At 40.4% G+C, this 24435-nt stretch overlaps 1 protein-coding gene across 1 annotated transcript in view; it reads right to left on the reverse strand.

The window, feature by feature from the left end:
- The window catches only part of atp9b (ATPase phospholipid transporting 9B), a 286554-nt gene that overhangs the window by 234858 nt on the left and 27261 nt on the right, over positions 1-24435 (reverse strand). Inside the window, exon 2 of the mRNA XM_078216847.1 lies at positions 12406-12579. Within this exon, the coding sequence (XP_078072973.1) occupies positions 12406-12579 (174 nt within the window). The remainder of the gene's footprint in view (positions 1-12405; positions 12580-24435) is intronic.

Below are 24435 nucleotides of genomic sequence, written 5' to 3' on the forward strand. Positions count from 1 at the left end.
AAGGAACAGGTTAGCCCTCAACCCTTGCCTCTTGCTTTTCCATGCAACCTTTCTTGACTAATAAACTGGCCATAACCCAAGTTCACATGTTAGACGACAAGAGGACTAGTGACTGGTGACACCAAGATCTGTTGGAACTGAAATTCCTGCAAATAGCATACCTAACATGACTGTCTATGGAAAACATAGGAGGAAATAAATAGTGCATTTGAAAAATGTGCTCTTTTGATTATAGTTTTCCATTGAATCGGAACCAAATATTTTTTTCCCCCTACGCTTTTCTTTTGAGGAAAAGATCAACCTCTTGGTTCACCATTGATTACTTTAATCGATTATCCAGCCAATATCATGAAATCATTTGCAGGTTAGAAGATCCACAACTGAGGAAGTCAAGGTTGGCCTCAAAGGAAGAGTCCTTCACCAATAAAGTTGTATTTTGAAAAATCGAAAGATCAGTTCTATTATTGCATTAATCTGAAGTAAGATAGTAATCGGGGGATTTTGCACGTCTTGACAAATTTGATATCAGAAAAGTGCTGTCTTAGAATTCTGATTTAATGAACAACTTTAACAAATATTGCAAGCGTGCTTTAATTTGTTTTCTGAAACAGGTTTTACCTCACCTTTCCCCACAGGGCGCATGCCAGTACTTCAGCCAAGTAATCATTCTCCATGTCGGAGCCAAGGTAGCATCAGCAGGTTAAGTGACCAACAAAGGCAACTCATTTGAGCTCAATCCTGACTTCGCACCATGTACACATAACTTAAGTCCAGCAAGGCACACTGGATAGTAATTAGAAGCAAATTGTTGCCGTCCTTTACCCATGACACTAAAACCAATGACACTCATCCAAATACCACAACTGAAAACAGCGGACTCAGAAAATAAAAGGGAGATCTTCAATAATATATATGGTTCGGCTAGTCACTGGATACGATCAGCAAATCGAACAGAGCTCAAGTTAATTTATTTTCATATCATTTGCAATATTTCAAATGGAAAATGTTTTAAGAATCTGGTCCATATTTTTCCATGGTCAACAGATCCACACATCATAACTAATACAGCAATTAAGCTTTCCAAGATTGGTATTTCTTGCTGCAAGAAATACCATTTGGAACAGATTTCCAAATTTCTAAAACATTCAAATCTCATTTAAATTAACTGTACTATGGTAATTACTTTATCAATAGCTCGAGCATATTTTACAAAAACAAATCCATACTTTAACATTTTCGTGTCAAAGTATGACAAAAAATAATTTTTAATTGCATTCTTAATTAGTATGTCAATATGCTTTAGGAAAGCAGTAGGATCTCCACATTTCTTCAAAAACAGTATTTCATGATTGGACCATGCTGATGGAAGGGAGGCAAGGCATGGCACTTCTGACATCAAAATGAAGTCTCAAGTCAACCTAAGAGAGTGTTCTCACACATCTCCAAGCTGTCATAGAAGGAAGTTTCTGCAGAAGGCAGAGTAGATTTTTTGCCTGCAAAATTTGGCTGGTTAGCAGGACATGGTATGGAGAGGTTTGGGGGCGGGTGAATATAAAAACAAGGTCACAAATAGAGCACTGCGTCCAGTTCTGCTCACTTAGGAAATGGTAATGACTTGGAACTCTGCCTACGAGGGTAGCGAAAGTGGAAACAATGAATGATTTCAAAAGTAAATTGGAAGGCACTTTAGGAGAATAAACTTGCAGGGCTACAGGGACCAAGCAGACTGCTCAACAGGGAGCCAGCATGGGCCTGATGGGCTGAATGGCCTCATTCTGTGTTGTAACACCTCTAAGGCTCAGGGCACATCAGATATATATTTCTAAATTCACAAGCTGCATTAACATGATTCAATGATAGTTACATTTCCGAAAGGTGTTTTTGTTTTACAGAAAACAGCAGGCTTTGAATTAACATAGGCCTGGTTGACTAGTGTGCCCAATTCAGCTCCAGGGCAGAGTGCCGCAAACTGCCTTTACAAACTTGATTACTTGTTAGTCAAAATCAACACTCAATTTATTCCGAAAAATGAAATTGTTCCTTCAAGAAAAGCAAAGACAACATTGTACTCCGCCTAGTCGATAACAGCTTCCAAGTTTGGAAGATATAAAAATATTGAGTGTGGGATTATTTGGCTCCAAAGCTAAACATGCATAAACTACTTTTTAAACAGTATATTGCAGTTAGCAGTGTGTCATGATCCTTGGCCAGACCCCAGGGCATTGCTGGGACAGGGACAGAGATCCAGTTAGGGACCAATAATGTTTTGTTTAAAGTAGATAAAGTTTCAGATTCACGATGCTTACTCAGTGAATAAAGCCACAAGATACCACAGGTTTTGAACAAATAAAAATAAAATTTACTATACAAGTTCAGAAAAATAAAACTTACAATATCTATCTTATGCTTAAACATTCAGGATGAGTATGAAGTACATGTGAATCAACAGGTGAACTGTGGTCAAACACACCACACTATACAAGAAATTACAAATGCAATCAAACCACGGATTTCTCAACAACCCACACCCAGACGTTTATCGCATTGAGAGCCAACCAATCTCATTGAAACTTTGTCATTTTCACAATGGCTTCCAATCTCCACCTTTGAAGATCTCGCCTTGGAATTCTCTCCCAGAGTCACTTCCACTGGGACAACTTCAACAATGGCCCATCTCACCTTCTAAGATTCCTTTCCCTGGATCTCCAAGTACACGCAAGCTTCACCTTCCAACCACAATTTCAGTTCTTCGGCTGTGCCAAATGGAACATTACTGCTCCAACAAGCTGCGGCAGAGTCACCAACCTTTGAGAGCCTTCTTGATCTTCAGCGCTTCTGTCATGCCCACTTCATTTGAAGTCTGCTCCCTGCGGCTCTTTCTTTCTTTCATTTGGAGCCTATTTTTCCACTTCTCTCTTTTAACTTAACGGGAGCTCTCCCTGGCCAGCACATGGGCAAAAAGTCCGAGAAACGGCAAGAATCAGAGCTCCCCACCTCCAAACTATATATAGATTTCACCACAAGTGACACACCTCAACCATGTTTATTACAAGAGCGAGCCAACAGATTCCTCGTTCTGCTGACTGTCACAGTTCAAATATTATATGAACACATTTAATATCCACAACAGATAGGAATTGGTTGAGAAATTCTCTAGTCAGAGACAGGCACAGTCCAAATTAACTTCTCGCTGAACACATCGTATTCAAATACATATGTTGCTTTAATATTAAATATTAAAACAACATATGTATTTGAATACGATGCGTTCAGCAAGAAGTTAATTGCTTACAGGGTCACGGAACAGAAATTTTCAAAAGGAATCAGGCTTAAAAATTAAATAGTACTACAGTTCTGGCCCTCTTGAAACGGAAAACTTCACATTCTATAAGAAGACAAGAGATCTGCCCAATCTGGACAGAAGATTCATATTTTGTGTCTACACCCAAACAATATTAAGTTCTCTTCTCTGATGCAAACTAACATATCTTGTATTTTACAACTTAAAAATTAATTCATTATGCACAGAAAAACATATTTTTACTGGCTGCCAGCCTTTTTTTAAACCAAATATAAAAAGGAGTGACAAATTAATTTTATTGGACTAGAAAGTAATACCTAAAAAAAAATTCAAGACAGCTAACCACTGAATTCTATGATGTGGAATATGCCCATGCCAGGTACAATCATCACTTATTTCCTTGGTCCTGATTCAGGGATACTTCAGAGGCCAGGAACCACAGTGTGAAACTACTGCACAGCAATCTTTATTATGTTAATTATAGAGGATGCAATAAACTGGAAGATTTTTGGCACTTTTGTTACGATCCTCAGAGACCAATAACTTCTGGATTTCCAGTGACTGACTGGAAGGATCAAAAGACAAGATCTCAAGTTTTAAAACTTTTACTGAAATAAACTATAAACAACATTGCCTAAACACTATTCAGTCAGCAAATAAAAGATTCCCCCATTTAACTTCTAATATAGTCTTACACCTTCTTCTGTCAGGATAAAAGATACAAAAGTCTGAGAACACGTACCAACCGACTCAAGAACAGTTTCTTCCCTGCTGCAATCAGGCTTTCGAATGGACCTACCATATAGTAAGTTGATCTTCTTCTACACCCTATGACTGTAACACTATATTCTGTACCCTCTCCTTTCCTTCTCCCCTATGCACTCTATGAATGGTATGTTGTCTGTATAACACGCAAGAAACAATACTTTTCACTGTATACCAATAAACGTGACAATAATATATCAAAATAATTGGGCTCCAGGGTTACACTTTACTCTGTCACTTAAATGGGCATTTCATTCCCCAAGAACCAGTGCAAAGCTATTCTCAGCTCTGGGTGGCTTTTTCCTTTTCCAGCTGGATGGATAACTTCTAATCTCCGATCTGACTTCTACTCAGAGCTATCCTGGATATTGTTCCCTCTAGCCAAATCTATACAAATATTCCAGATTTGTTTAAATTCTCACAAACTTGATGTCTCCAACCAGAGTGTGAGCTTCCACTGAAATTCTGCATGATGAATAATAAACTGACTGCCTCCATATCTCTGCGTTCTCTCCATTTGTGGAGATGCCGGCGAACACAGTAAGAAGTTTAACAACACCAGGTTAAAGTCCAACAGGTTTATTTGGTAGCAAAAGCCACACAAGCTTTCGAGGCTCTGAGCCCCTTCTTCAGGTGAGTGGGAATTCTGTTCACAAACAGAACTTATAAGACACAGACTCAATTTACATGAATAATGGTTGGAATGCGAATACTTACAACTAATCCAGTCTTTAAGAAACAAAACAATGGGAGTGGAGAGAGCATCAAGACAGGCTAAAAAGATGTGTATTGTCTCCAGACAAGACAGCCAGTGAAACTCTGCAGGTCCACGCAACTGTGGGAGTTACAAATAGTGTGACATAAATTCTGATTCTAGGATCGCATGATAAAGACTCAGGAGGAAAAAAGCAGAAATATTTATGTGAAATAGTGTGACATAAACCCAATATCCCGGTTGAGGCCGTCCTTGTGTGTGCGGAACCTGGCTATCAGTTTCTGCTCCGCGACTCTGCGCTGTCGTGTGTCGCGAAGGCCGCCTTGGAGAACGCTTACCCGAATATCAGAGGCCGAATGCCCGTGACCGCTGAAGTGCTCCCCAACAGGAAGAGAACAGTCTTGCCTGGTGATTGTCGAGCGGTGTTCATTCATCCGTTGTCGCAGCGTCTGCATAGTTTCCCCAATGTACCATGCCTCGGGACATCCTTTCTTGCAGCGTATCAGGTAGACAACGTTGGCCGAGTTGCAAGAGTATGTACCGTGTACCTGGTGGATGGTGTTCTCACGTGAGATGATGGCATCTGTGTCGATGATCCGGCACGTCTTGCAGAGGTTGCTGTGGCAGGGTTGTGTGGTGTCTTGGTCACTGTTCTCCTGAAGGCTGGGTAGTTTGCTGCGGACAATGGTCTGTTTGAGGTTGTGCGGTTGTTTGAAGGCAAGAAGTGGGGGTGTGGGGATGGCCTTGGCGAGATGTTCGTCTTCATCAATGACATGTTGAAGGCTCCGGAGGAGATGCCGTAGCTTCTCCGCTCCGGGGAAGTACTGGACAACGAAGGGTACTCTGTCCACTGTGTCCCGTGTTTGTCTTCTGAGGAGGTCGGTGCGGTTTTTCGCTGTGGCGCGTTGGAACTGTTGATCAATGAGTCTAGCGCCATATCCTGTTGATCAATGAGTCTAGCGCCATAGCGCCATGACGATGGCATTGCTGCAACGGCCTCAGTGCTCAGCGCCAACAACTGCCAGTTTCCAGATGCAATTTTACATCTCATCCGCTTCATCCTGGACCACAATATCTTCACCTTCAACAACCAGTTCTTCATCCAGACACACGGAACAGCCATGGGGACCAAATTTGCACCTCAATATGCCAACATCTTCATGCACAGGTTCGAACAAGACTTCTTCACCGCACGGGACCTTCAACCGGTGCTATACACTAGATACATCGATGACATTTTCTTCCTTTGGACTCATGGTGAACAATCACTGAAACAACTCTATGATGACATCAACAAGTTCCATCCCACCATCAGGCTCACCATAGACTACTCTCCGGAATCGGTTGCATTCTTGGACACGCGCATCTCCATTAAGGACGGTCACCTCAGCACCTCACTGTACCGCAAGCCCACGGATAACCTCACGATGCTCCACTTCTCCAGCTTCCACCCTAAACACGTTAAAGAAGCCATCCCCTACGGACAAGCCCTCCGTATACACAGGATCTGCTCGGATGAGGAGGATCGCAACAGACACCTCCAGACGCTGAAAGATGCCCTCATAAGAACAGGATATGGCGCTAGACTCATTGATCAACAGTTCCAACGCGCCACAGCGAAAAACCGCACCGACCTCCTCAGAAGACAAACACGGGACACAGTGGACAGAGTACCCTTCGTTGTCCAGTACTTCCCCGGAGCGGAGAAGCTACGGCATCTCCTCCGGAGCCTTCAACATGTCATTGATGAAGACGAACATCTCGCCAAGGCCATCCCCACACCCCCACTTCTTGCCTTCAAACAACCGCACAACCTCAAACAGACCATTGTCCGCAGCAAACTACCCAGCCTTCAGGAGAACAGTGACCAAGACACCACACAACCCTGCCACAGCAACCTCTGCAAGACGTGCCGGATCATCGACACAGATGCCATCATCTCACGTGAGAACACCATCCACCAGGTACACGGTACATACTCTTGCAACTCGGCCAACGTTGTCTACCTGATACGCTGCAAGAAAGGATGTCCCGAGGCATGGTACATTGGGGAAACTATGCAGACGCTGCGACAACGGATGAATGAACACCGCTCGACAATCACCAGGCAAGACTGTTCTCTTCCTGTTGGGGAGCACTTCAGCGGTCACGGGCATTCGGCCTCTGATATTCGGGTAAGCGTTCTCCAAGGCGGCCTTCGCGACACACGACAGCGCAGAGTCGCGGAGCAGAAACTGATAGCCAGGTTCCGCACACACAAGGACGGCCTCAACCGGGATATTGGGTTTATGTCACACTATTTCACATAAATATTTCTGCTTTTTTCCTCCTGAGTCTTTATCATGCGATCCTAGAATCAGAATTTATGTCACACTATTTGTAACTCCCACAGTTGCGTGGACCTGCAGAGTTTCACTGGCTGTCTTGTCTGGAGACAATACACATCTTTTTAGCCTGTCTTGATGCTCTCTCCACTCCCATTGTTTTGTTTCTTAAAGACTGGATTAGTTGTAAGTATTCGCATTCCAACCATTATTCATGTAAATTGAGTCTGTGTCTTATAAGTTCTGTTTGTGAACAGAATTCCCACTCACCTGAAGAAGGGGCTCAGAGCCTCGAAAGCTTGTGTGGCTTTTGCTACCAAATAAACCTGTTGGACTTTAACCTGGTGTTGTTAAACTTCTTACTGTGTTCTCTCCATTTCACAGACTACCCTGTTTGAGGTTCTGGGATTTAAGAAAACCTGCAACCCGATCCTACAGTGGACTTTTGCCCTCTCATTGCAACGTGATTCGCACGGGCCACAGTGGTTAGCACTGCTGCCTCACAGCTCCAGGGGCCTGGGTTCAATTCCCAGCTTGTGTGTGTGCAGTTTGCACATTCTCCCCGTGTCTGCATGGGTTTCCTCCGGGTGCTCCAGTTTCCTCCCACAGTCCAAAGATGTGCGGGTTAGGTGGATTGGCCATGCTAAATTGCCCCTTAGTGTGTCCGGGGATGTGTAGGTTAGAGGGATCAGTGGAGTAAATGTGTGGGGATAGGGCCAAGGGTGGGATTGTTGTTGGTGCAGACTCATTGGGCTGAATGGCCTCCTTCTGCACTGTAGGGATTCTATGACTCATGTAGAAATGTTAATTACATATCCTCTGCACTATTCTTTCTTAAAATTAAAAAGTATAACTGTTTAGAAAACCTGACATTCCCAACAGCTCCCTATGGAACTTGGGAGACCAACAGTCAATCCAGAGTAATCAGATACCCTTTCCATTGTCCATAGGTGTGAACATCTTGCAGCATCTTCCCAGTAAATCAGTCAGGGCTCCTCTTTAACCTTTAACACTCACATCATCCAAGCTTGTCGAGCAGAATCAGAACAAGTCACATAGTATAGGGAAATAGGACCTTTACATTCCATCAGTCTAAGTTTGGTGGAAACCTAAGGTCCCAATATTAAAGGTCCATATTAATCATCTATGCCACCTAAACCCACCCCTCACTTCTCCCATCTGGTTATCAAACATATATTAAAAATAAATGAATACGTCACAATGCAATGTCTTTTAAATTGTATTAATTGCGCAGTAAATATTTAATTGGCAGAGGGAGCATAAGAGAGGTGCAAGCAGAAGGCCAGATGGAGGTGACTTTACCAAAAAAATGTGGGAGATGGGTAGAATAGCTTCCATTGTGAAAATTGTAGAAAATCTCTTCCTGGAATTTTCATACCATGATCACAATCGCAATGAATGATGGTCTGACAAAATTGTGGGTTGAGTACATTAAATGATTTAAGCACTCCAAATTGCTATTATGTAATCTGATCCAAACCCAAAAATTCAAGTGACTGTCTTGAACTTGCAATATAATTATTCAATTATTAGATCACATAATAAAACTCTAGATTTAAACAATCTTACAAATGATTGGCAATAATAACTAACGAGATCAAATGTCATTTATCAATTTTTAAAATCAATTATGGGAACGTTACTAAAATCCCATCGTAGAGAGTCACGAAGCACTTTAACAGAGATCAGTTGATCAGCACAAGTTTCTGAAGGGGACATTTACATATTACAAATGTCGTTGAGCACTTTGAGGAGTTGACCATCACAACGATGGAAACATGTCCATAGGGGTTATCTGAATTAACATCCAGAAGGAATACAAGATTTAGCACAAGAAAGTAGGTACCAATACACACAAATTGCCAACGTGATGAATGAAACACTGCAGATTCATAAGAATGATACCAGGGTTAAAGAGTTAAATTATCAGCACAGGTCACATAAACATGATAAGAGTAAAGTAATGCAGATACTGGAAATCTGAAATAAAAAGGTCAGTGACAAGGGGGCATGGATTTAGGAGGAGTGGTTAGTAGAAAGATTAGAGGGGACAGGATTTCTTTCTTCACCCAGAGCATTTTGGGAGTCTGGAACTCACTGCCTGAAAGGATAGGAGGCCCTCAAATCATTTAAAAAGGTGCCTGGATATGCATCTCGAGTGCCATAACCTGCAGAGCTACAGACCAAATACTGGAAAACAGGACAAGGTTTCGTGGCTCGCTTTTAGGCCGGCACAGACACAAGGGGCAGGATTTTCTGGCCGCGCTCACCCCAAAACCTGAGGTCAATGAGCCTTTCTAGGTCCGTCCCTCGTCCATTCCGATTCTCGTGGTGGGCAGGACGGTAAAATTTGCCCCAATAAGCCAAATGGCCTCTTCCTATGCCACGAACATTATATGACTCTTTAAACTGCTAGAAATATTCATCAGGTCTGGCAGCATCCGTGGAGAAAGAAAAACTTGTTTATTTCAGGTTGGGTCCCCCTTTGTCAGCACCGGGAATGCTTAGAGATGTAACAGTTTTTAAGCAAGATTTGTTACATTACTATCAATTTTTGCCTTATACCATTACTTTAGTCATTTAATCGCTCCTGCCTTCCACCCCACCACAGACACTCCTGTTTGTTCTTTTCACCACTCCTCACTTTCCCTGCTTTGCTTAAAACTGTTTCTGACAAAGGATCACTGACCTGAAACATTAATCCTGAAACTTCTCATCCCACAGATGCGACCAGACTTCACCTGTGTTTTGAGCAATTTCTGTTTCGATTTTCATAAACCAGAATCATAATGCCTTGTCTTCAGATGGCTGAGGGATGATCCAATCGAGTTGATTAAAATGTTTAGGAGATTAATTCTGATAGGTACAGAGAAACTATTTCCATTGTTGGGGAATGCAGAAGACAGTAAATAAAATCAGAAAGTGTCATTTTCACAAAGGGCACTGTAAATCCAGAACCACCTCCCCTAAGTCTACGGCAGAACAGTGTCACAATGATTAGCACTGCTGCCTCACAGCGCCAGGGACCCAGGTTCGAGTTCCAGCTTGGGTCACTGTCTGTGTGGAGTTTGCACATTCTCCTAGTGTCTGCATGGGTTTCCTCCGGGTGCTCCGGTTTCCTTCTACAGTCCAAAGATGTGCCGGTTAGGTGGATTGGCCATGCTAAATTGCCCCTTACTGTCAGGGGGACTAGTTAGGGTAAATGCATGGACTTGTGGGGATAGGGACTGGGTTGGATTGTGCTCAGTGCAGACTTGATGGGCCGAATAGCCTCCTTCTGCTCTGAAGGATTCTATAAGTCTGTGAATACTTGAAATTTTGAGATTGAGATCAATAGATTAAAGTAAAGGAAATCAAACAAAGTCAAGTGCATGGAGATTAGATACTGATTAACCATGATCCGACTGAATGGCAGAACATGTGAGGGGGCTAAATGACCTACTCTACTATTCCTGTTTCCTAGCGCACAGGAATTGGTGAAATAAAAGATTGGCCACAACACATTGAAAATGTGTCTACAGCTCAGGACTGGTGTGAGACTCCAATGGTGTTACACATGCACACAAGAAGCCCAAATTCAACAATATATTGTATGTATCACTGCATTTCAGCCTCAGTTATTTTAATACAGGACAATGATAATTTCCTTTAAAGATGGATGAACATTGTTCATTAATTGCAATGTGGTCAATAGTTAAGGATGGAAATGCAAAATTAGAGAAATATTCTAATGTAACAGACATACACACACAAAATCTTTGCTAAGCATTCAGTAAATGCTTTACTTCAATCAACTCAAGGCAAAGAATAATTCAAACGAGCACCAAGATCTCTGCACATTCAGAATGCTGGCAGTGGGAGGAAGGAAGTTATGTGATCACTGATAAGGTTGTTTGATGTGATTTCACAATTGAATTAATACCAATGGAATAATGAAATGACAAATGGGTTTTTAAAAACTACCAAGAAACCTCAAAATTTACATTATGGTTTTGTTCGACTTTATTAAAAAAATACACAAGCAATGAACATGTTACAGCCAACGTAGCAGCCAAATGTTTACAAGACTCAGGAAATATTGGCTGGAATTCTCCGGCCATTCATGTCCTGTCGCCGCAAGCAAGGCTGGAAAGCTTGCCGAATCTCTGTTCTCTGCAGCGGGTCCAGAGAATCCCGCTGGTATGAAGAGCTGGAGAACTCCGGCCATTGTAACAGAGCTGTTTGACACTTAAGACAAAGCTAAACATACAGAGGCAAGAGTTTCACAAAAGACTGTCCCAATGCAAAATGACACATGTACTAAGGCTTCAGTTTGTATGCACTCCCATTCTCTTCTTTACGACTTTGCCTGCCTGCCTGCCCCCCCCCCCCCCGCCCAGTATGCCACCAGTATTCTTTAGCGGAAGAATCAGAAAGCCAGCCTGTTCCCATTTCCTTCTCCTGATCAGTTTTACATAGAAGTTATGGTAGAAACATGCCGTACGCCCAGTCTGTGATGGTATTTATCCTCCATGAGTTGTCATAAACCCATACCCCTTCTTTTTATTCCAATATTCATTTTTCCTTCATCCACTTATCAAACGCTGACATGGTCCCTGCTTCAAACATTAACTCCATTCCAGCCTCACATTCACGTGGAAAAAGGTTTCTTCTGCTCCAGATTTTAAATGGGGAGGCAGTGATGTCAGTGGACTAATAATCCCACCCAGGGTACTGCTCTGGGGACCTGGGTTCGAATCCCACCATGGCAAATTCAAATTTTAAAAATCTAATGACAATCAGGAAACCATTGTCGATTGTCATAAAAACCCATCTGGTTCACTAATATGGAAGGAAATCTGCCATCCTTACCTGGTCTGACCTACATGCGACTTCAAACACAATGTATTTAATTTAACAAAAGCTCAAGCGTAGCAAACCATCCAGTGCAAGGGCAATTAGGGATTGGCATTAAATGCTGGCCCAGCCTGCGACTCCCACATCCCCTTAACAAACAAAAAAAAACAAAATGCATATCTATGTTCCATCAATCTAACCCAGGACGACTGGTCTGCTAAATATCCTATGAGCCTCTTTTTATCTGCATCAACAAAAAGTAAAGAGGATTCTAGGGGGTCGGAAAGATCTGCATGTGATTATTTCATGGGTAAAGTGAAACATCAATGTACTACACAAAATGACAACCTAATTGCAGCATTTTCAAGTTAAATCAATGAAAGCTCATTGGGTGTATCTTATTGCATTGCAGATGAAAAACAAAAGAGAATGAATGACTTTACCTGGTACAAAGTAATTTCCATCCACCGAATACAAACCAGCCTAGCCCTCGTTTCTTCTGAGTAATTCTAGCTCTTGGTAATGTGTGATAGTCGCTCTCATCATTTTCAAAGCCTTCTTCTGACATCATCAATGGCATCTCATCTAAACTAGATGACTCATCTTCCACTTGATATCTGTGTTCAGAAATGAAATATGGTTAAGCTACACTAATACACATGACCTGTAATGTTAATTCATTCAAAGAATTGTTAGGCAGTTACAAAAGCTGTTGCTGTAAATCTGAAATAAAAGCAGATAATGCAGGAAATACTCAGCAGGTCAGGCAGCATCTGCAGAGAGAAGCTCAGTTAACATTTGAGGCTTCCAATGAAAGGTCATTGACCTCTTCCTCTCGCAACAGATGCTGCCTAAAATGATTTACTTGCCTAATAGTGTATTTATCTGCCACACACAATGGGAATCTACAATCAACCTAGAACAGTTAGAGGCCAGCATACAGAGTCTTGAGGACCAATCCTTCAGTTCCCTACCATCAACCACTCCCCCACAACCTCAGATGATGGAATGCTCATCCTCAACAGTTCTGCAAACATTGGCTGAAGTAATGAAAATACGGAATCAGTCAGTGGAAATGTTATATGATTAGAGTGCAAAGAGTTTTCTCTGTGTAGCCATCTGCTAAATAAGACTTGTCAGAGGGAAATACATAGTGCTAAAGAAAATCCAAGAGAAAGTTCATCAGTTGGTGCCTTCTCAATTGGTGCCTGTCATTATAAAGCAGCAATTTAATAAATCAATATCTTACTTCAATTATATAAAAACTGAGGAATATAGTTCTGTAGGTACAGTTTTTAAACCTACCACCTTAGAAAGGTTGATTAAAATAACATCTTTGTTCTTTGCAAGACGTCCAACATTGTGCAGGATATTTTGTCCAACATTCCAAGGTGGAGTTACAGTCTTGCACAATCAATGTCCATCAAGACCAAGGCAAAACCTCATCTGCTTGTTTATTTAAAACTGCCCACATCTGATCATTGCTGGTTATAAACTTACTGCCTAAATGTCATAACTGTGGTGTACAACTAAGCCTCGCAGCTCCACAAGACGAAGATGAAAAGCGTAATTCCAGGAATCAAAACACACACATTTATAGGAGCTGCTAACCACTGTTCCGCTCCACAGAGGTAATGTCTGGCTGAGATTCCTACACAAATAATGAATTTATGGGTAACTTCAATGATTTTAACCTGACTTGAGTTTCACAATGGCTATAAATTCAGTTATTCATTTGAGTCAATCAGAAAAGTATGATTTTGTTCTATCCCAGCGCAGGGAAATTAAATGTACAGAGTAGCACATCATGTGTACAAGGTGTAGAAATGACCAGTGGCTTGGGTAGGCTTATATTCAAGTCTGATTTTCGCATTGCTCTAACCCACAATCTATCAGGCATGTGTGCAAAAGAAACATTGTGATGGATGTGTTGAAAAGCAGAGGACAAAATCATTGGACAGGTTCTGTAAGGATTACTGCCATCAATGAAAGCCATTATCAATCTTGACACTACATCACTCAGATAAAATCATTTTATTTCAGATGTGTTATTCATAGCTCAAACAATCCTACAGGAAAATGAAAGAGTGCAATATCTAAAATGTTACTTCACATGGTAAACAGCACTTAACATGTGTCACTTCAGAATAAAGATATATATTTAAAAAGTTCAACCTTTTGCCAGAATTGCATATACAGAACAAGCAAATTACAGTCGTATGTTCACTTATGTGAAAACAGTCAACTTTGTGCATTAGTGACAATCCAGTTTATGAGTTAAGGGCTGCTGACATGAATGGAAACTTAGAAATTCCTCTTTACTGGTAAAATACAAGATCCTTTGTGAATTCACATACAGTACTGTATAAAACAGGCGCTGCTGATTAATGGTGATTGTTAATGGCGTTCCAGTCTTTCAAAAATTTAAGTAATGTCAAATTTTCACAGTATGTGTTTAATTTATGTACATAAAAAAGATCTACAGGGTTGATTTGAATCCAAAGTTGGTTTGAAGCAAACGTGTCAAAAAGGTGTAGACATGCAATGCCCAAAGCCGAGAGACCACACAGCCTGCTGAAAATCATTCTCTGGCCATTTTCTTTTTTTTACAGCTCAAGTCAAATTATTTTGTTTTTTTAAATAGCAGCAGTACTCCTCAAAGGATACAGGTGTGGTACGGCACAATGCAGTGCTGGAGGGTCACAAGTTCAATGGTTAGTCAGCTCAAATTGAAGCATCATAGTTGGCCTGGATGTTCCCAAGCTAAATTGGAGGGGGGAGGCACCAATGACCTCTGCTTACCTAGCGATCCCCCATTAAGTGTAAAATAAGAGAAGGTTCAAACTTGACTGGCGTCCTACACAGGAAGAAAATGGGGTGCAAAAGAATGTAAGAGGAGACATTCAGGATTATACTGTGCTGGCTTGAATCCTCTCGTGAACAATGAGCACTGAATATTAAGTGTTAAAATTGCAGTTTAAGTTTTTTTAAGTTTAGTTATTGGTGTCACAAGTTGGCTTACATTAACACTGCAATGAAGTTGCTGTGAAAATCAGACAGTGACCCAAGCCAGGAATCAAACCCGGGTCCCTGGCGCTGAGAGGCAGCAGTGCTAACCACAGTAAAAGGCACCATAAAATTACTTGAACATTTTTTGTTCAAAACACTGATGCATTAACTTTACCCTTAAATCATGAAGGATTAATTCCCTTATCTGACATGATGAGTAAAGACAAAAGGACTCAGTTCACATCTTCTGGTCTAACAAGGTCAACATCAAAAAGGTGGCAAGCATTGTTGCCTTACAGCACCAGGGACCTGGGTTTAATTCCAGCCTCGGGTCAAAGTCTGTTTGGGGTTTGCATGTTCTCCTCGTGTCTACATGGGTTTCTTCATGGGTGCTCTGGTTTCCTCCCACAGTCCAAAGATGTGCGGGTTAGGTTGATTGGCCATGCTAAATTGCCCCTTAGTGTCAGGGAGATTAGCAGGGTAAATACGTGGGGTTACAGGGATAGGGCCTGGGTGGGATTGTTGTCAGTGCAGGCTCAATGGGCCAAATAGCCTCCTTCTGCACTGTAGAGATTCTATGAAGGTTGACTAATCGGATCTAAATCATGGGGTTATGGGCTTGGCTGAAAACTGCAGCTATTGCAGCATGTTCTGAAATCATCTTTCCAAAAATGTTTATTTTCTGTGTCTTCTTGATTTAGTGAGTTGTTTTTTGCAAAATTAAAAGTGAGCGACCTGTTTGGATATAACATATTACTACTTAGAATTTGGGTAAAAATTAATAAGTAATAATGGAGAGATCAAGGAAATGAAAAATCAGTGCTCAAAAATCAAGTATTTTCAAGCACAATTATATCATATCACAAGAATCAAAATACAAAAGCATTCATGATCATTTAGAATCACAACACTACAATAAAAATATTAAAAATGGCACCTCAACAGTGAAAAACTGGAAGATCGGAAGATTAAGTGCTAAATTGTGTAATGAGGTGTAGGCAAAAACAGTCTCCTGGTAGACAGAAGTTAAACTAACACATACATTCTTCTACAAAAACATGAATATTTTATTTAAATACATGTAAAAGGACACCAAAATTATTTTGTTGGAGGATTACCATATTTGCATCATGCAAATATATTGAAGTAAAAGAAATTTCCTTGAATGGTTTTTTTTTCACGGTAAAAGAAAAGTTGCTTTAACTTGCCTAATTAAAATCTGCTTGCAAACTAACTGGGCTCCACAAGACATTTTAGCACTAAAAGTCACAGTCTGTTCTCCCATTTACAGAACATGCTGTCCTCTTATTTGAATAGCTCTTTCAAGCTGTGAAACAGCAATTGTCGGGTAGTGCATGGCAAATGACCAAGTAGATTCCATGGAATATTTCCTGAGGGTTCTTGTGTCTGCTTCTCCTTACCATGAATGAAACACACATGGAAACATTTTCATTAAAAAACCTTATATAAAAAATTCTCACGTGAAAATATCCCAAAATTCATCCACAAGGAACCAAAAAAGCGCAAGAGATCTTAAAAATAGATGGATACAGGAAATGCTGCATAGTGAAAAGGGGTGAGGGGGGGGAGCACCACATACAGCCAAAAATACAGTAAACCACATTCTTGCCAGCAGAAAACAGCTCAGTCAATGACTTGCAGAAAGTGTGGTCGTTGGTGGTCATCCAAATGATGGATGAGGAGAACTTTGTCAGTTTTTTTTGAAAAACACACTAGCTTGGTGTTTGAACCCCAATCACTGAAGCTGATCAGCAAAGCAAAGCTCAATAAGTGTGAAGGTTAACTGGAATATTTGAGCCAACTGTTCCCTGCTCAGAAGTGGTAGTTCCTATGGGTCCTCATTTTATACGAGGCTCCTCTGGTTCAGAATGTAAGTGATCAGCATTCACAAAACAGCTCCCAAATTAACACTGCTAAATTTGTTTCTCATATTCCAGCAGCTGACTCAAAGAATTACAAAAGCTGGCAAATGAGAGCTAAATTTAACTGCCTGCACCGCGGTGGGCCTTAAAGAAAGACAATATTCACGATTGCTACAAACTCCAGCCTAACAAAAAACTGGACTATTTTGTACAGAAGGTTCTCTCAAATTGTAACAAAATAAAAGATATCAAGGAAGAGGTTATCAAATACACGTGAAAAAAGTCTAATGAAAATTTCAATTTTAAAAAGAAAGATTTCCAAATATGTATACACTATACGGGGATAGGGTTGGATTGTTGTCGATGCAGGCTCGATGGGCCGAATGGCCTCCTTCAGTACTGTAGGGATTCTATGATTCTATCATCAGTGGCATAGTGGTATTGTTGCTGAACTCAATCCAGAGATCCAGCTCTGGGGACCTGGGTTCAAGTCCCACCACCCCAGATGAAGTTTGAATTCAATTAAAATTTGGAATTAAATTGTCGTAAAGTCTAATTGTCATCTGGTTCACTAATGTCCTTTAGGGAAGGAAACCTGTCGTTCTTACCTTGTCTGGCCTACATGTGACTCCAGGTCCATAGCAACGTGGCTGACTCTTAAAATGTCCTCAGAGATGGGTGAAGAATGCAGGCCCAGCCAGTGATGCCCACATTCCATGAATTAAAAAAAGGGTCAACTAAAGTTGTCTGTAACCCAGCTGATAATTTTTAAGCTTCCTGATCAGGTCACTTGGGAAGGATAAAGAAATGTTAACTAAAAATGGATTATTTTGTAATTTGTCTTTAAGATAATTAGCCAAAGAGAAAAAAGATTGGCAAGGCTATAGAGAAAAGGCTGGGGAGCAGGACTAGGTGAGAGTTGCGCTTGCAGAGAGCCAGCACGGACATGAGGGGATGAATGGCTTCCTTCTATGATTCAACCATTCCATAAATTTTGTTAAATGAATGGGACAGAAAAACAAAAGGTTAAAAATAAGTTCAGGACAGGTAAAGTCTCATGATGCTCAAATAAGAGAATGGGCAGTCTAAGCTAAAATATTAACCAATCCCTCTGCTTCAAACGCCGATTCCTTGATACCATTCCATAAATTTTCTACTTCTACTTCAGATTTCTGGTATTTGTTGTTTCTCTTTTCAAGAGACACTATGTGGCCAAATGAAGGTAAGCAAAACAACCCTGTTCGAGGCCTCCTACCTTGTTCAGGCTCTGTGAAATGCTCCTACTGAAACAGTCGCAATGTGAAAATGAGATTTTTCGGAAACTGCCATAACACTGTACAAAATTGGAAACATTATTTCTGTGTGAATGCATAATAGAAAGAGATGAATATTACAAAAATACAATCTGAACTCTCCAGTTGTTCAGGAACAAAGCAAAAGAAATCTATGTAACTGACTTATGTGAGGAACTGCACCAATAGAATAACCTATCTTGAGCGCAGTGAACAAAGAAATCTCAAAGTGGCTTTGTTGTCAAGTATATTAGAGTGATCCAAGTAAAAACTCTTCAGATGGCCAACTGAGAGGCTTTAGTTTTTCCATACGCTTGAAGTAATATTGAGCGCTATGAGTGCCTGCAGCAAAACTTTGCAAAGGAACATCACGACAGCAATGTGGTAAGACTTTCCTGCCATAGCTACTGGCTGATCCAGTTGTAGGCTAAATTGTCCAATTCAAATCTAAAAGCCTAGTTGATACCAAACTTTCAGCTCTCATCAGTCCACACCTTTACTTACTGCGAGCCATTCAAATGTTCCAACCAGCATATGGCATCAGTTATTAACTTATAATTTTGGTGGCAACTTCAGGAAAACAGAGGTGTACACTTTCTACTGATGGAGAGATTTATTCTAGTACGTATATCATAGGAGATCGTCAATCCTCAAAAGCCCAAGTTGAGTTAGTAAGAGGCTTGTTTGAAAAAAAAGACATGACCAATTGTTTGGACTACTTGGGAACGCAATCTGGTCAGCAGGTTAAAAAAAAACAATGGAGGAAAGTACTGAGTTAGGTACAGTGAGCCAGTTAAGCTAGTTATGTGCGCAGCTTGTTTTCTGAGCAACAACAACAACTTGTATTTATATAGCATGTTTAATATTCCAAAGTACTTGACAGAGCATTATCAAACATAATCTGGCACGGAGTCATAAAATGATATTAGAAAAGGCAACCAAATGCTTTGTCAAAGAGTTAAGTTTTAAGGAGTGTTTTAAAGGAGGAGCGAGGAAAGAGATGGCGAGGTTTTGGGAGAGAATTCTAGAGCTATGGATCCAGACAGATTGAGGAACAACCGCCAATGAGGAATTAAATTGGGTGGTGCTCAGGGGCCAGAACTGGCCAGTCGCAGATAGGGTTGGAGAAGGTCAGAGGTAGGAAGGAGGAGATGCCAAAGCTTTTTTAGTGGGGGGATGGATTTGAAAATGATGAAAGTTTTAAAACTGTGGTGTTACTTAACCAGGAGTTAAAATAGGTCAGCGAGCACAAAGATGGCAGGTGAAACAGGAATGGTGCAAATTAGGACACTGGTAGCAGAGTTTTGCATGAGTTCATGTTTATGAAAGGTAGAAGGTGGAAAAGGGGCCAGGACGAGATCAGAATAGTCAAGTTTATAGGTAACAAAGACAAACGAGTGTTTCAGCAACTGATGAGTTGAGGCAAATGTTGCGTCAGACAATGTTATTAACATGGGAACAGGTGGTCTCAGCAATGACACATATGTTGTCAGAATATCAAATATAACACCAAGATTGAAAACAAACTGGTTCAGCCTCAGACAATTGCCAGGGAGGTGGATGGAACGAATGACAGCACAAAGACTTTTGGTCTTCCCAACATTCAATTGGAGGACATTTCTGTGCATCCAGTACTGATGCCAAATGAATAATTTCACAAATGAGACAATTGAGGGATCGAGAGAGGTGGTGGTGAGGAAGAGATGGGCACCAATCTGTGTAGATGTAAAAACCAATGCTGCATTTCCAGATGATACTACTGGAGAACAGCAGGTACATGAAAATGAAAGGCAGCTAAGAATGCTCCAGATGTAATAGTAAAAGGGCAAGAGAAGTCATTTCAGGCAATTCTTGGGCTACAGATGGGCAGTTGCATTTGGGTGCAATCCCGTCCAGCTGGGAGACAAGTGGAGAGACAAGGAAGGAGAGTGGTGTGCTCAATCATGAGAAAGGCTGCAAACAGGTTGGACAAAAACCATGAAAGAATACTTTACGAGCATCATAAAGGTGCAGAAACATGCCCATACAGTAACTGATTCTCTTATATTCACTTGACGGGAAAGTTTGGGTCATTTAGTTTTTGTGAGATATAGTAGTTACACTGAATGAGTCAGAGTTGACATTCCAACATTTTGTTTCATGTGGCAATTGTATCTATCTCGATACTTCCCTCCATTGCTCTTTTTGCCTGTTGACCCAATTGCATTCCCAAGTAGTCTTCAGATTATCAGTCACATCGGTTTGCAAACATAAGCATCACTTACAGGACATATATTGCATTTAGAAATCTTTTTGGAACCAAGGAAGTTGGAAAGTTGTTTTCCATAGGGAAATTCAAAGATAAAGTAATACAAGCCCAAAGTTAAGGCATATCCTTGCAAAAATATTCATTTCAGGTTATCCTGAATTTGATTTGCTTTTTGTGGTCAAAGTTTTACAACTATAGCAAAAAACAATTGGACATTATGTCAAACTATATAGATCCAGAGATTTTATTATTCTGCAACTTGCTCTGTAGTAGAACAATTTATGCCACTATGGCATGAGAGTGAGCAACATAAATATATTTTCCATTGGTTATTCAGACTTTAGACTGCTATTTTCAGCAGGTTTGAACTCAAAACAAAATAGATAACTGACCCGAGACCAATAGAATTTCCAACTTCTGCTATTGTAATGTTTGTTAAGTAGGTTTTTTTGCTTCAATCATACTCTTCTGAATCCTGGTATCCAGAAGACATTCACAATAAAGGATACAATCCTTGACTTGTGACAGATAATGTGTATTAGGTCTAACGAATCTGACTTTCTAATGTACCCTCTGAACTGGCAAGCAATTTAATACTTTTCAAAAGCAATTTTCCTATTGTGCTGCAAAATTTCAGCACAGTATTTAAAGTCAACAATAAGTGATGAATTATGTATTTTTTCATAGGCAAGACAAGCATAGTGTGCTCTATATTAACCACATCTCTGGTAGTCTATTCATCAATGATGTGACATCCTTTTGCACTTAACAGCTACTGTATGTCAATCATGGAACATTGAAGCTCTGGTAATTAAACGTAAGACTAGTACTTTTTTTTAAATGCAAGTACGAGAAAATAGTCTGAACAAAGGATACAAAACAGTCGCCATCAAAACTCACAGCATGAATGCAGCACTCATTTAGTCCATCAAATAGACAGGAAGACAGATCTCTTACTAGGGCTGCGTATTGTACTATGAATGTTACATTATTCCCACACAACCTAAACAAATAATGCCTGAGGTGGCATAACAGAATGTTGAAATATATGGACTTTACTCAATGATCAAAGTTTTACTGATATTTTACCAAATGTGAATTTAACATTCATTTCAATCCTAGCACCTCCCTTCTCCACTGAATAGATATCCAAATTTTGAATGTATTAAAATACCCCCACTAAAGATTAGCAATAATTGTGGCCATGCCAGTGTCATCCGCATTCCAAGAATGTTAAAAAAAAATTCCTGCCACCCTAATTGATGCATCACAATGTCCGCTAACTTCTGTATTTTGTGATCAGCCCAACTGCAACAAAAAAATATTGGAGATTGGCTACTGAAACAGCTCATCAGCATCCTAATACAAGATTCTACAGTACGTCAGGATGCTATACTTATTAATTCTTCCCTAAATAGAGACTTAAATTATTCCCTAAGTATTGTTAGAATATGAAAAATTATCACCCCTTCAACATGAGAATTCACAGATATTTATGGTGAGCTCCATCGATCATTTGAATGTCCATTTGGTTCAGTGATATTATTCTTGGCTTGGCGTCAACGTCATGGAACACTGGGGCAGGAGGCAGCCGTTCAACTCGTCAAACCTGCTTGCCATTCAAACAGATCACGACTGATCATCTACACCTGCACCATTTCCCCCCACTATCTCCATATCCCTTGTTGCTGTGGGTATCCAGAAATCTGGAGATTTTGGTCTTGAACATGCTTAGGTTGAGCTTCCACACTGCCCTGTAAGGTAGACAATTCCAAACATTCACCACTCTGAGTGAAGAAATTCCTCATCTCAGTCACAAATGGCCTGCCCTTTATTCTGAATGGTTCTAGACTTATCAGCAAGAGGAAATATCCTTACAAATCTATTCCTATTCTGTTTTAATTATGTTAACCAATCCATGCAAATATACATGCCAATCCCACGTACTCTAATTTTATTTGCAAATCTCCTGTGTGGGGCCTTATCAAAAGCCTTCTGAAAATCCAAATTTGCCACATCCACTCGTTATCCTTTATCTATACAACTAACATCCTCAAAAAACTCCTACAAAGTTTGTCAAACATGAGAGTTCCCTTTCATAAATCCATGTTGGCTCTGCCAATCAAATCATTATTGTTTAAGTGTCCAGTTCTCATATCTTTTACTATAAACTAACATTTTCCCTGCTCCTGACATCAAACTAACAGGTCTGTAATTCTCCATTTTCTCCCTTCTTAAAACACTGCAGTAACATTTGCTACTTTCCAGTATCTGTTAAATTTTGAAAGAAAATTACCAATGCATCCACTATTTCAACATGACCTCCTTCAACACTGTGGGATACAACTCATTTGGTCCATGACTTATGAGCCTTCAGTCCCATTCATTTTGAGCACTATCTTTTTATTAATGCTAAATTTTTTTCACTTCCCCATTTCACAAGTCCCTTGGTTCCCCAGTATCTCTGGGAGATTTTCTGCATCTTTCGCCATGAAGACAAAGAAGTTTCTGTACCATTTCCCTATTCTCCATTATGAATTCTCCTTTCTCTGCTTGTAATAGACCCATATTTGTCCGAGCTAACCTTTTCCTTTTCACATACCTCAATATTGTTTTTACAATCCACTTATGTTCCTCACTAGCTTGCATTCTTGCAAGCTTTTCATTTTATCAGTTTCTTCGTCCTCCTTTGCTGGATTCTAAATTGCTTCCAATCCTTTGGCTATCACTTTTTTGGCAAACTTAAGCCATTTCCTTTGTTCTAATGCAATCTTTTAACTTATTTAGTCAGCCACAATTGATTCACCTTTCCTGTTGGGTTTTCATGCCTAAGAATGTACATTTGATGTCAACCTTGTAATACTTTTAAAAAATATATTAGCCATTGTCCGCCTACCATCAAACCTTTTAATGTATTTTCCCAATCCACCACAGCAAACTTGTCCCTTCATGGTTTATTTTGTTCAGAGCTTCAGAATGAACTCTATCACTTTCAAACGTAAATGTAAAATTCTATCAAATTAAGGTCACTATTTCCGAAAGGCTCCTATACAAGAAGATTAATTAGCCCCTTCTCAGTACATAATATAAAATCTAAAGCAAGTGCTGCATTGGCAGAGGTACCACTTTTCCAATGAGGTACTAATTCAAGGGTCCATCTACCAATAGGTGCACGACTTCCGACTGCAGTCAAAAAGAAGGGAGATCTCCTCACACTTAGGCAATCACCATCAGAAACAGATAGCCTGACCACTGACTGTTTGTGGTGCCTATTGTGCACAAGATGGCTTGCTCATTTGCCAACAAAACGTCGACTCACTTCAGAAGCAATTAATAGGATGCTCCAATACATTTCACAACCAAAGGGTGTCAAAAGATGTTTTTTAAAAATGATTTTTCCCCTCTAATTAGTATTTGCATCTTTGCTGGAAAGAACATGCCTTCGAGTAATTGCCTCTTTTCTCAGTGTTACTAACATTATGGTACCTAAATCAAGGGTGTGCTGAGATAATGTTCAAACTTTAAATAAACAGGGCATTCACTTTTGGTTTATTGTCACATGTATTAACATACAGTGAAAAGTATTGTGTCTTGCACACTATACAGACAAAGCATACCGTTTAGAGAGAAGGAAAGGAGTGCGCAGAATGTAGTATTACAGTCATAGCTAGGGTGTAGAGAAAGATCAACTTAGTGTAAGGTTGGTCCATTCAAAAGTCTGATGGCAGCAGGGAAGAAGCTGTTCTCAAGTCGGTTGGTACGTGTCCTCAGATTTTTGTATCTTTTTCCTGACAGAAGAGTATGTCCGGGGTGCGTGCAGTCCTTAATTATGCTGGCTGCTTTTCCAAGGCAGCGGGAAGTGCAGACAGTGTCAGTTTTAGAAGTCAGACTTACATTTATGTATCACATTCAATGTCTTTATGTTAACTTGACTGGTACAACTTCAAATCTGCTTTAGCTACCTTCGCAAGTTCAATGCTATCAGCTGCCCCTTAAGCCAATCCACTTGTACAATAGCATAAACAGGACTGGGCATTCATG

Source organism: Mustelus asterias, chromosome 7 (assembly GCF_964213995.1).
Source record: "Mustelus asterias chromosome 7, sMusAst1.hap1.1, whole genome shotgun sequence".
NCBI classification, from domain to species: Eukaryota; Metazoa; Chordata; class Chondrichthyes; order Carcharhiniformes; family Triakidae; genus Mustelus; species Mustelus asterias.